The 13,841-nt window shown below is 54.3% G+C and overlaps 1 protein-coding gene across 8 annotated transcripts in view; it reads right to left on the minus strand.

The window, feature by feature from the left end:
* RPS6KA2 (ribosomal protein S6 kinase A2) overlaps window positions 1–13,841 on the minus strand; it is a 334,749-nt gene that overhangs the window by 13,042 nt on the left and 307,866 nt on the right. For all 8 annotated transcript variants that reach the window (XM_005211107.5, XM_010808735.4, XM_010808737.4 and 5 more), the window contains 2 exons: window positions 2,048–2,137; window positions 1,142–1,300 (listed from right to left, as the gene is read on the minus strand). In XM_005211107.5, the coding sequence (XP_005211164.1) occupies window positions 1,142–1,300; window positions 2,048–2,137 (249 nt within the window). The remainder of the gene's footprint in view (window positions 1–1,141; window positions 1,301–2,047; window positions 2,138–13,841) is intronic.

A 13,841-nucleotide genomic window follows, 5' to 3' on the forward strand; every position in this document is an offset into this window, starting at 1 on the left:
GAATGTGGATTTCTGAGGATACAGGCCGGCCGTGTGCGGCCACATTCCAGCGTGGGCAGGTGCCGGGCACCCCAGTGGGTGTGCAGACAAGGAGCCTCCATCCTGTGCTCACGGCCAGGGGGCAGAAACCCGAGGCTGCATCTGTGCCCGGGGAGCGGCCGGGCGCTCTGAGCACCAGGGACAGAGCCAGCGGCGCCTCAAAGCACAGAGGCTGCTCAGCTCTTCAGGGCACAGAGCAGCTTCTTCTGAAGGGGACAGAGGCCCATTGTGAGAATTCGTGGCGTGCCCGCACCCCACGTGGGGCCCACGTGTCTCCATTGTCCTGCTCACGCCCAGACAGAGGACGGGGGAGGCAGATGAAAAAAGGCTTTGGCAGGCGGCCGGTGGGGCTTCAGAGGCTGCGAGGCCGGGAGACTAAAGACCCCGGTGCCAGCTCCCCTCTTGCAATGGAGGCCAGTCTGCCAAACCACCCTCTGAAGGGCCACCCCTGGAGTCTGACTGTCCTGGGAAGGGTTTACTAATCCCAGAACCAGCGACTGCCGTGTGGGCCCGGAGGAGTGCCCTGTTCAGAGGGCACATGTGTGCGGCTGGCTGAGGAACACTGCAGGCCTCCCGGGGGTTGCTGACCAGGCAGGGAATCTGGGGCTGGGGAGGGGGACGGGCCTGGAGGCACGGTGCTGGGAGGGAACCGGCTTTGCGTGCAGCTTTGGGCCAGACCCTCAACCCTTCTGTGCTCCAGTCTCCTCGTCTGTGAAATGGGTCTGATCTGGAGCCTAGAACCGACCAGACGAGGGCTCAGAGCCGTCCTGGATGCCGGTGAGGGCTGCAATCTTGCCTCTCACGGTCATTTCATCACCGGCCTCCTGGGCAGTGGGGATGGGACAGTGACGAGCACCCCACCATCAAGTCCGAAGTACGTTTTCACTATAATCGGTCCCAGTGAATTTAAATCTCCTGACCGAGCTCCTGGATGCAGGCTGTGTGTGTCTGAAATCACGCAGGCCCATGAGGAACGGCTGGGGTTGGGGAGGAAGGCGGGGACGCCTGGTTCCCAAGTGCTGAGCCGGCGGCCTGGGGGAGCCGGCGGCCTGGGGGAGCCGGCTTCCCGCGCCTCCCGCGGCCCGCCCCGGGGGCGCCTTACTCCCTGCGAGTGCAGGTAGTCCATGGTCTTGGTGATGGTGCACAGCACTGCGCTGGCCTCCCGCTCCGAGAAGTACCGCTGCCGCAGGATGCGGTCCAGCAGCTCGCCGCCGCGCATCAGCTCCGTCACCAGGTACACAAACTTCCCGTCGTCGTAGACCTGGGGGGCGAGAGCGCGCGCCCGGCTCAGGGACCCCCCGGCAGGCCGGGGGCACAGGGGCGCCGCGCCGGAGGAACAGGGGGCAGGCCGGCGGCGCCGCCCGGGGGCTGGGGCCGGGGCTTCCCTTTAAGCTTTGTTCACATAGGCCTGTCCTCAGAACTGAGCCCGCGTCAGGAAGGCCTCTTACGCGGGCCTTCACAGGGCCCTGGGGAGGCCGACGGGCGGGTCCTGGTATCTTGAGGTTCGGGTTGACGACCCTGGGGTCAGGCTGGGGTGGAGGGCAGGGGCGGAGAGGAGGCCAGCGCGCTCCCCGTTCTGACTCCCCGGCCGGGATGGACGCTGCCTGGAGCACTCGACTGGCTCCAGTGCGCCAGGTCACCCCCTCCCTGTCCTTCTTCCAGGGACAAGGACCCCGCATCACTCAGCACGGACAGAGGGACGCTGGCCGGGGCCGCAGACCTGGAGCCTCAGAGCTGAAGCCCGGCTTCACGGGCTCCACGCTCTCCACGACGGTGAGAGACAGTACGGCCGGGTTAGAACCCTCGCGGGCTCTCTCTCCCCTCCCCCACGGCACGCCCCGTTACGGGGATCTGGGAGGAGGTGGGGGGCCCTCAATGGGACGGATGAACGGCGAGGCAGGTCGGGCCCCCGGCTGCCGGGTGACCCCGAGGGTCTGCGTCTACAGGGCTTCCGGGGGCGGGGCACAGGCACAGCTCGGCGACAGCGGTGCCGCCCGAGGGCACTTACGTCTTTGAGGGTGATGATGTTGGGGTGCTGGCCGTACCGCAGGAGAATCTCGATCTCCTCCGAGGGGTCCCTTTTACTCTTGTCGATGATCTGAAACAGACAGGGTGTGTGACATTCGGCGTCCAGCGGGCGCCGGCGGCTGGGACCCCTTCTGCGCCCTCCCCCTCCCCGTCTCCAGCTTGAGCTCAGCCAAGATAACCCAACACTGCCCAGAAACGCATGGCCATCCTTTCTTTCCTAGTGAGCAACAGACTGACATTAAAAAAAAAAGAGGGCACTCGCCTCCAGACATTAAATTTTAAGCTGTTACACAGCTCGATGAAGAAGGGTGAGTTTGGGGAGCTCACACAGGCACCCCAAAAGCAGAAGGTGCTTTTTTCTACACTCGTCAGGCTCTGGGAGGGGCAGGGCTGTGCCAACTCTCTGTCCAAAGCAGGCCTCCAGCTGCTGTGTGTCTCTTGCCTCCTTGGGAAGCTACACACCAGGCACAAAGGGAGACCCAGCATGGTTTGGACCGGGAGACACCGGGGGAGACCCAGTGCGGTTCTGACAGAGAGATGTTGGGTTGATGTGGCGCTGAGGCTGTGCCATGGCTCATCTGAACGGATGCTCCTTCAGGCTTCTAACCTCCCTCCTCTTCCTGGCAAGTGTAGCCCAGGTCTTAGGATGGCAGAAATATCCTTTCCTCCGTGAAGACAGATGGCTTCCAACCACTGCTGCTGCTGCTAAGTCCCTTCAGTCGTGACTGACTCTGTGTGAGCCCATAGACGGCAGCCCACCAGGCTCCCCCGTCCCTGGGGTTCTCCAGGCAAGAACACTGGAGTGGGTTGCCATGTCCTTCTCTAATGCATGAAAGTGAAAAGTGAAAGTGAAGTTGCTCAGTCGTGCCCGACTCTTAGCGACCCCAGGGACTGCAGCCCACCAGGCTCCCCCGTCCCTGGGATTCTCCAGGCAAGAACACTGGAGTGGGGTGCCATTTCCTTCTCCAAGCATGCATAGATGCACGCTAATTTGCTTCAGTCGTGTCCGACTCTGTGCGACCCTATGGACAGCAGCCCACCAGGCTCCTCCGTCCACAGGATTCTCCAGGCAAGAATACTGGAGTGGGTTGCCATTTCCTTTTCCAGCTTCCAAGCACAGGTGTCATGGATGAACGCCGACCTTGATCCAGGCAGGCGTTTATTCATGCCTTGTCACTGTCAGTGGATTACCACGGGCTCCTCCGGAGGCAGCTTCCTGCGCCCTGGTCCTGCTTTCTGTGGGGATGGAGCGGGCTGGGGAGGGGGCCCCGAGCACGCAAAGTCTACAGCACCTGGTGGGATTCGACACTCAGAAGCAGTGCTCTTCCATGTGCATCAGCTTCACCCAATTTCAAAACATTCGCCACGGGGAGGACACGCATTTCAGAGGGAGGAAAACTCGCTTTCACTCCCCATCGCATCCAAGGCTCCAAGCAGAGCTCAGCATAAACTCACTCTCTTTTTCAGGTGAGCAAAACGCCCGGGGGGGTGGAGGAGGACCCAGAGTGAGTGCTCTGCCAGCCCCCACCCCGCTGCTCCTTAACTGCCGAGGAAGATGGTCGCGGAGTCTGTGCTTCTCCCTGGCTCAGTTTTAAACCCGCCGCCAGGCCCTGCTGACATCACACCGGGACCATGAGCCCCACGGCACACTGGGATTCAGCATCAAGTGAAACGTCACGCATCCTTTCTTGACCCAGCACCTTCCTCCTCCTGTTACTGAGGTTCTAGCTCAGACACCAGAGTGACTTCTGTTACTGAAGGAAGTCAACACACAGAGCGTCCGTCTAGAGGAGACGTCGTAAAGGCTCCTTCAGCAGCTGGTGAAGGGGAAGCCTTAACATGAGGATGCTTAGCTGCCCGCGGTGTGGTCTTTATGCTGCGTGGGTCCCACGCTGGCCAGCAAGGTTCTAGGACCCTTTCTGCCCCAGCTGCCTGCCGGCCATGCAATTCCTGGCCTGTGACCCCTTTGCAACTTGAGAAGATTAAAATCATTAGTGGTGGTTTTTTTAAAAAGTTAACAGTATATTCTTTTTTTTTTTTCAAATAAAACTTTAGGATTTTTGTTGTTGTTCAGTCACAAAGTCACGTCCATCTCTTTGCGACCCCATGGACTGCAGTACACCTGGCTTCCCTGTCCATCACCAACTCACAGAGCTTGCTCAAACTCATGCCTATTGAGTCGGTGGTGCTATCCAACCATCTCAACCTCTGTCGGCCCCTTCTCCTCCTGCCTTCAATCTTTCCCAGCATCAGGGGCTTTTCCAATAAGTCAGCTCTTCGCATCAGGTGGCCAAAGTATTTGAGTTTCAGCTTCAGCATCAATCCTTCCAATGAACACCCAGGACCGATCTCCTTTAGGATGGACTGGTTGGTCTCCTTGCAGTGCAAGGGACTCTCAAGAGTCTTCTCCAACACCACCGTTCAAAAGCACCAGTTCTTCAGTGCTCAGTCTTCTTTATGGTCCAGCTCTCACACTGATACATGACTACTGGAAAAACCATAGCTTTGACTAGACAGACAAATCACGATGGAACAGGACGCAGGATGAACAAGAAAGAAGAAACTTTTTTACCACACCGAAGGCACGGGGCAGGGTGAGGGGAGCCGTCACGGGACCAGAGCTGGCAGCTGCATGGACGGGCCCCCCAGGCCTGGGCACGCTGCCCTCCTCCCTCCTGGGGTGTCTCCCCAGGTGGGACTGACCGGAAGCCAGGGGGCGGGCAGGGCACCGTGGTGGGGTCCCTAGTGGGCCTGGAGTTGGGGAGTGGGCAATGCCCGGAAGGGGGTCCCCGGGGAGCGGAGGTGGGCTCAGGCTCCCGCACCTGCCCTGCCGGCTGCTGCCTCCCACCCAGTCTGGGCGATGGGGGGCCAGCACGCAGCAGCGAGTTCTGTTCAGACCCAGAGTCCTGATCCTGACTGATGCCACCCGGCGGTCAGCGCCCAGCGAGGCTGGCAAACCAGACTCTCCAGGAGCTGCTGTCTGAGCAGCTGTATGCTTCCACAGCCCACGAAGCGAGTCCAGCCCCAGCAAAGGAGGCAGAGGACAGGATTCTCCTTAGCAGGTGAAGCGCACAGGTAGGTATCAGCACGTCTTACTCCTGCCGGCTGAAGGCGGGGACGAGACTGGTCCAGACGTTCCAACATCCACATGCTTGTTCCTCTTCCTTTCGGTCTCTGCATTTCCCCATCTTCCTCTTCCTCACCTCTGTTCGGCATGGGCTCCCCTCCCAGACGCTGAATAACACAGGGCTTCAAGGTGCACAAGACGGCGGGGGGAGAACGCCCAGGCCCGCCACACTCCCTCCCGAGGTGGAGTGTTTCCTCTGACTTGTCGAGAGGATTAATACCATATTTGAAACGAGACTAGCAGAGCATGGAGTCCCTTGTAAAATTGAACAGATACCTTCTCTTGTTCAATTAACTTAAACAAATGACACAGAGAAAGGGCTCCAAGTTTTCCTGCCAGAAAAAATTAAATTTCCATGCCAATCAATTCTCCTTCTAAAAATAAGCTCTATTCACGTCAGCCATCTGTCTTAATTCCACTGCTTTTCTGGTTGACAAATTACATACGCAGCATGAAAATGAGCCCAGAAACGCGGTATAATTGTCAGCAGTCTGTTGTGAATACAAATGGGGTGGACAGTCAGCCCAGCTTCAGCCCTGAGTGTGTCGGCCACACTTCACTAGAATTACAAATCGGGAGACGCTGACTCCGGCACAGTTTCAAGGATGGCGCTTTATTTTTACCTGACTCCATTGCTATTTTAAGAACACAAGAATCTGCTCCTGAAAGGACTCCCAGCTGTGCTGCCCTTCGGGACAACGTGGCCATGGCTGCTGACGTCCACTCAGACCTGCGTGAGCCTCGCAAAAACACAAGGAAACGGGCGAGCGGCGCCTTGGGTGAGAGGAGCCTGTGTCTGTGTGTCTGCAGAGGAAACAGGCCAACCGGAGAGGCTGCAGCCACAGAGGGCTCCCTTAGTTTTCGATTCATCAGCGATATCCCCCTTTGGCTCTGGGCTCTGGTTCTGTGATCAGTAAAGCCCTACCTGGCTGGACTGTGAGTTTCCCGAGAACAGGTTTGCTTTTGCCAGGAACCTAGCACTGTGTCTGCCTGAGAAAAAGAGTTAATACAAAATTGTAAAACATGAATAAAAGTACCTGGTTACTGAACAGAGGGGTTCAGTAAGGAGACGCGTGCAGAAGGAAATGCGATCTAGAGACAGGAAGTGTTGGGTGGGCCAGGCGTCCTGCCCCTCTGACAATAAACAAGCCAGAGGAAGGGATGCAGTGATTCTGAATTTGAAGAAAAGCCCCTGATTGCTCTCTCTCTCTCTCTCCCCCTTTCGGTCACACCACGCGGCTTGTGGAATCTTAGCTCCTTGACAAAGGGTTGCACCCAGGCCCCAAGAGTGAAAGCAGAGTCCCCACCACTGGGCCACCAGGAAACTTCTGGGACTTTTCTTTAGCACCATCTGTCTTTGCTACCACCAAGCATCATGACGGGGTGTAGATAGGAAGCGAGCTGGGAAGCACGCTGGGTTCTAAGAGCCCTGAAACAGGCACTGCAGGTCGGGAGGACAGGGACAGGCGGGGACCACACCGTGGTCAGAGAGACTGACACCCAGTGCGGGGAGCAGGGTTCTGGGTTCAGGGAGGGGCGCTGCCCCCGTGGGAGTGGGCTAAGGATGGGGTGAGGAGGGGCCGGAGGAGCTCCAGGAACAGGGCAGTGTGGGCCTGCTGGCCACTGCAAGGATCCGGGTTCCACCTGAGTGAGAACAAGACCCAGATTCCTCCATAACCAGTCCTTCCCATCAGGAAGCTTCCACAAGCTCTGATCCTTATCCATCAGAGGGCAGACAGAATGAAAACCACAATCACAGAAGACTAACCAAACTGATCACATGGACCACAGCCTTGTCTAAATCAGTGAAACTATGAGCCATGCCATGGAGGGCCACGCAAGACAGGCGGGTCACGGTGGAGAGTTCTGACAAAACATGGTCCACTGGAGAAGGGAATGGCAAACCACTTCAGCATTCTTACCTTGAGAAGCCCATGAACAGTATGAAAAGGTAAAAAGATAGGACACTGAAAGATGAACTCCCCAGGAGGGTAGGTGCCCAATATGCTACTGGAGATCAGTGGAGAAATAACTCCAGAAAGAATGAAGGGATGGAGCCAAAGAAAAACAACACCCAGCTGTGAATGTGACTGGTGATGGAAGCAAGGTCCGATGCTGTAAAGAGCAATACTGCCTAGGAAGCTGGAATGTTAGGTCCATGAATGAAGGCAAATTGGAAGTGGTCAAACAGGAGATGGCAAGAGTGAACGTCGACATTTTAGGAATCAGTGAACTAAAATGGACTGGAATGGGTGAATTTAACTCAGATGATCATTATATCTATGATTGTGGGCAAGAATCTATTAGAAGAAATGGAGTAGCCATCATAGTCAACAAAAGAGTCTGAAATACAGTACTTGGATGCAATCTCAAAAATGACAGAATGATCTCTGTTCATTTCCAAGGCAAACCATTCAATATCACGGTAATCCAAGTCTATGCCCCAACCAGTAACGCTGAAGAAGCTGAAGTTGAATGGTTCCATGAAGACCTACACTATCTTCTAGAACTAACACGAAAAAAAGATGTCCTTTTCATCACAGGGGTCTGGAATGCAAAAGTAGGAAGTCAAGAGATACCTGGAGCAACAGGCAAGTTTGACCTTGGAGGACAAAAGCTAACAAAGTTTTGCAAACAGAATGCACTGGTCATAGCAAACACTCTCTTCCAACAATAGAAGAGAATACTCTACACATGGACATCACCAGATGGTCAACACCGAAATTAGACTGATTATATTCTTTGCAGCCAAAGATGGAGAAGCTCTATATAGTCAGCAAAAACAAGACTGGGAGCTGACTGTGGCTCAGATCATGAATGCCTTATGGCCAAATTCAGACTTAAATTAAAGACAGTAGGGAAAACAGCTAGACCATTTAGGTAAGACCTAAATCAAATTCCTTATGATTATACCATGGAAGTGACAAATAGATTCAAGGGATTAGATCTGATAGACAGAGTGCCTGAAGAACTATGGATAGAGGTTCTTGATATTGTTTAGGAGGTGTTCATGAAAACCATTCCTAAGAGAAAGAAATGCAAAAAAGCAAAATGGCTGTCTGAGGAGGCCTTACAAATAGCTGAGAAAAGAAGAGAAGCAAAAGGCAAGGGAGAAAAGGAAAGATATACTCATCTGAATGCAGAGTTCCAAAGAATAGCAAGGAGAGATAAGAACACCTTCCTCAGTGATCAGTGCAAAGAAATCGAGGAAAACAATAGAACGGGAAAGACTAGAGGTCTCTTCAAGAAAATTAGAGATACCGAGGGAACATATCATGCAAAGATGGGCACAATAAAGGAAAGATAGGGTATGGACCTAACAGAAGCAGAAGAGACTAAGAAGAGGTGGCAAGAATACACAGAACTATACAAAAAAGATCTTCACAACCCAGATAACCATGATGGTGTGATCACTCACCTAGAGCCAGACATCCTGGAATGTGAAGTCAAGTGGGCCTTAGGAAGCATCACTATGAACAAAGCTAGTGGAGGTGATGGAATTCCCATTGAGCTATTTCAAGTCCTAAAAGATGATGCTGTGAAAGTGCTGCACTCAATATGCCAGCAAATATGGAAAACTCAGCAGTGGCCACAGGACAGGAAAAGGTCAGTTTTCATTCCAATCCCAAAGAAAGACAATGCCAAAGAATGCTCAAACTACCACAAAATTGTACTTATCTCACACACTAGCAAATTAATGCTCAAAATGCTCCAGGCTAGGCTTCCATAGTACGTGAACTGAGAACTTTCAGATGTTCAAGCTGGTTTTAGAAAAGGCAGAGGAACCAGAGATCAAATTGCCAACATCTGTTGGATCATCAAAAAAGCAAGAGAGTTCCAGAAAAACATCTATTTCTGCTCTATTGACTATGCCAGTCTTTGACTGTGTGGATCACAACAAACTATGGAAAATTCTTCAAGAGATGGGAATACAAGACCACCTGATCTGCCTCTTGAGAAATCTGTATGCAGGTCAAGAAGAACAGTTAGAACTAGACATGGAACAACGGACTGGTTCCAAATAGGAAAAGGAGTACATCAAGGCTGTATATTGTCACCCTGCTTATTTAACTTATACGTAGAGTACATCATGAGAAACGCTGGGCTGGAGGAAGCACAAGCTGGGATCAAGATTGTCGGGAGAAATATCTATAACCTCAGATACGCAGATGACACCACCCTTATGGCAGAAAGTGAAGAGGAACTAAAAAGCCTCTTGAAGAAAGTGAAAGAGGAGAGTGAAAAAGTTTGCTTAAAGCTCAACATTCAGAAAATGAGGATCATGGAATGTGGTCCCATCACTTCATGGCAAATATATGGGGAAACAAGGGAAACAGTGGTTGACTTTATTTTCTTGGGCTCCAAAATCACTGCAGATGGTGACTGCAGCCATGAAATTAAAAGACGCTTACTCCCTGAAAGGAAAGTTATGACCAACGTAGATAGCATATTCAAAAGCAGAGACATTACTTTGCCAACAAAGGTCCATCTAGTCAAGGCTATGGTTTTTCCAGTGGTCATGTATAGATGTGAGAGTTGGACTCTAAAGAAAGCTGAGCAGTGAAGAATTGATACTTCTGAACTGTGGTGTTGGAGAAGACTCTTGAGAGTCTCTTGGACAGGAAGGAGATCCAACCAGTCTATCCTAAAGGAAATCAGTCCTGAATGCTCATTGGAAGGACTGATGCTGAAGCTGGAGCTCCAATACCTTGGTCATGTGATGTGAAGAACTGACTCATTGGAAAAGACCCTGATGCTGGGAAAGATTGAAGGCAGGAGGAGAAGGATATGGCAGAGGATGAGATGGTTGGATGGCATCACTGACTCAATGGACATGAGTTTGAGAAAGCTCTGGGAGTTGGTGATGGACAGGGAAGCCTGGCATGTGCAGTCCATGGGGCTGCAGAATCAGACCCAACTGAGCGGCTGAACTGAACTGACCAAGTGAGGGAACTGCTGTGGGCGGTGGGTGGGGGCGGTGGGGTTGGGGGTGGCAGGGATGGTGTGGAAACTGGCACAGACTAGAATACGCACCCGGTCACGTCAAGCCACAAAGGCCTGAAACTGAAATGAAAGCAAAACTGCATGCAACTTGTACAAAGTGAGCACAGAACCTCTCATGAAATAAGAATGTGAATTATCTTCTCCTTCCAAATACACCTCTCCCCTTTGAATCCTACTGGATCATAGTTACCTTCTGCAGTTCATCACTGATTCCATTTCAATCTTATTTTAAATGAAAGGTGCTTTGGCATCTGTGAAGTTTGTGTGTTGTGTTATTTCCAAGTCTTACACAATTTCATCCCCTCCCACTAGCCTCTGGGGCTGGCTGGGAACACAAAGGTGGGCCTGAGTCTCACATCAGACGCCCGTGAGAACAGCTCCGAGGTCTCAGAAAGCAGGGCACATCTGTTCACTGCGACATGCCTGAGACAACGCCGTGGTTCTTCCCCTCCAGCCGTCCTAGCCTGAGGCAGGTGCTTGGGGGGACACCCCACCAGATGAAGCTGAGGTGGGGGGTCAGCGATGTGTCCTCCCAGGTCAGACTCTCCCGGCGGGGGGCCCCGGGCACCTGGTGGGGTTTGCTTCAGCAGGGGGCAGGGCCCAAGCCCAGGGACCAGACTCTTGTTCAGTCGCCAGGTCATGTCCGGCTCTTTGCGACCCCATGGGCTGCAGCACGCCAGGCTCCCCTGTCCTCGACTGCCTCCCAGAGTCACTGAGAGAGTCGCTGTTCCATGTGGTCTCACTGATTCAGGACCTGAGTATGAAATGCAGCTGCGAACAAGTGCAAACCAGCAGTTTTGTTTCCTGGGTGTACATCTGGGTAGGTTGGTTTCAGTACATTCGTATAAAGACCTCGACCTGAAACTGCAGTTTAACTAAAATTGCAGTGAATGTGACGACAGAGTATTTACGATACAAAAGTAGGTATTTATAAGGCTGACATAAACTGAAAGCAGAACACAGTGATATTTCCAAGAATGTGAGAGCCGCTGCACACTGAACTCTGAGCTTGGAGGCTGATGGTTCGGAACTGACCCCCAGGCCCCTCAGAAGGGCCGCACCCGGACCCCGGCTCTGGGCAGAGAGGGGGTGTCCTGCCCTGCACAAAGCGTGTTCGTGGTGCACGGGCATCCAGCTACCAGGACAGCAAGCAGAGGCTCCGCAGAGAAGGAAACCGCCTTCATCTCCAGACACCAGCTGCCGGATTTGTCTACCCAACACTCCTTTATCTTTATGCTTTAGGCTAGGGTTCCCAACCTCGCCTGACCTTGTGGGGTTGAGTCTCTGGGGCACTGGGGGCGGGGGGCTGTCCTGCGTGGGATTCGGGGAAACACCCTGACCTCTGGGCACCACAAGCCAGGAGCGGCTCCTGCCCCACACATGTTCCCCCGGGGGGAAGAGTCACCCCGGTGTGATGGCCTCAGGCAAGGCCCGCGTATTCCGCCCACAGCCCTTCTGTCCGGGGAGACCGCGTCTCCTCCTGCGGCTCTGCACCAGAGGGGACGTTCCCGCCCCTCCCAGTAGCCGCACAGTGGACACGACTGCATTGTCTCCGAATGAAACCAACCCCGTTCTCCGTCCAAGAGTCTGCACCGTGGGGTCTGCACACCGTGGTGGCCTGAAGAGGTGTCGCCGGAGTTCAACAGGGCGAGTGCGGAGCTGGGACCCACTCGCAGCCGAGTCGCTGAACCGCGTCACATTCGAGAACACGCCGAGCCAGGCAGCTTCTGGGCTCCTCCGCCAGCGAGTGCGGTGCTGCTGCCCGTCAGGTCAGCAGAGCACAGAAGAGCCAACACACGCTTCCGCCGTTTCACCTGGAAACGCTGGAGAGGGAACAGAACGGGGAGCCGCAGTGGGGCCGGGCAGCTTTGGGAGCAGATGGGCTCGTCCTAAATGCTCTCTGCCGTGGGACTCCCGCCGGCTTTCGTCTCGGAAGGAAATCCAGACGGGGCGTCTGCCCCCCGATGGAGGAGCCGACGCTCGGCGAGCGGGTAACCGTGCCGCGTGCGTCTCGCTGGGAGGCGCCCCTCCTTCCTCGCCTAATCCAAGTTCCAGCCGACGAATCACGACCCACCAGGGGCTCGGAGACCATGAGGGCGGTCCCTGCGACGCCCACCTGCCCAGTCTGTCCAGGGAACCCCGAGGATTCGACTTCAAGGATCTTCAACTTCACTCGGACTCCCACCATCAGCTGCAGCCACAGTTCCTGGCTTCAGTGCCCAAGAAGCTGGGGCTGGAATCCCCGGAAATGCCAGTCGTGGGGTCCAATCTTTGGGGACGGAGTTAGAAGCCAGTTGCTGACAAAGCTGAATTCAGACAGTGTCTTTTTGGTGAGAGCTGGATACGGGGATGCTGGGGGAAAGACTCCGTTGCCTTTGTCAGCGGGGGCTTATTTTCGGAAACTTCCCTCGTCAGGCTGCACTCTGGAAGGGCACCAGTGTCGGGCACCCACTGAACAACAGACGCGTTTCTCTGCGCTCAGCGGAAGCCTCGATTGTCCCTAGGACTGGTGCTGGCCACCCGACACAGTGTCTAAAGAAATCCTGTGAGGAGTGAGCCACGCAGGAAGAATTTAAGAAGGCCCTGCATGCTTACGAAGCGTGTGAAACATGTTAAGGAAAACTGAAGTCCTCTTGTCGAGGCAGGACTTGGTTCTCCTCTCCCCATCGGCTTGTGTGGACATAGGAACAGCATTGTCCGAGATCCCGTTAAATCCTCCCGAAAATGAGGAAAAATGAAACTCCTCGTTGAGCCACATCAGACCAACATGCGGGGTGGCTCCACTGCAGCCGCAACCCCACCCACTCAGGGATTTTAAATCGTGCGATATTTCCTTCCGTCAACCACTCCTCGTCATGGTCAAGACACTGGGCAGGCTGACGACCCCAGACCCTCGGAATGCACAGACTGAGTCTTCCTCCAATGTAAACACTCTGTGTTGTTTGAGGAATTCAAGATGTATTTGTCACAAAGCCATAAATTCCCAGCCCCAGTTAAACCAAGGATGTGCAATGCTTGGGGCTGGTGTCTCTGACAGGGCTGAGCCTGTCCTCAGGGTGCGAGGCAGTGGGCAGATGTCCTGCTGGACACAAGGATTATCTGATCCCAGGAGTGGCCGGGGAGCTGGGGGTGGGGCAGAATGAGGCCAAGGCATCGCAGCCATCGCTTCGAACAATCTTCTCGGAGCTCAGGAGATCACAGGGGCTGGAACGACTCCTCTCTCTCCACTGCCTGCTGCACAGGCTCCATCTGTCCCCAGAGGCTCCTTGAAGAGCAGGGGAACGTCACGTGCACCATCCTGGGATAAGCCAGGGTGCCCTGATCACCACGACACCATCGGCTGGACCTGGGTCCTCAAGCGCCTCCTGGCCAGCTGAGTGGGCGAGTGGTGGACAGACCAGCTCTCACCCTCGAGGAGGGAGAGCGCACGAGTCACGCTTTTTGCAAAAAAAAGATTATGACTTTAGTAGAAAGTTTTAGCTTTCATCCACATTTTTGTTATTGTTGTTCAGTTGCTTGGTTATGTCCAACTCCTTGTGACCCCATGGACTGCAGCACGCCAGCCTTCCCTATCCTTCACTAATTCTTGGAGTTTGCTCAAACTCACGTCCATTGAGTCGGTGATGCCATCCAACCATCTCAT

The sequence above is a fragment of the Bos taurus genome, chromosome 9, assembly GCF_002263795.3.
Source record: "Bos taurus isolate L1 Dominette 01449 registration number 42190680 breed Hereford chromosome 9, ARS-UCD2.0, whole genome shotgun sequence".
Classification (NCBI taxonomy): Eukaryota; Metazoa; Chordata; class Mammalia; order Artiodactyla; family Bovidae; genus Bos; species Bos taurus.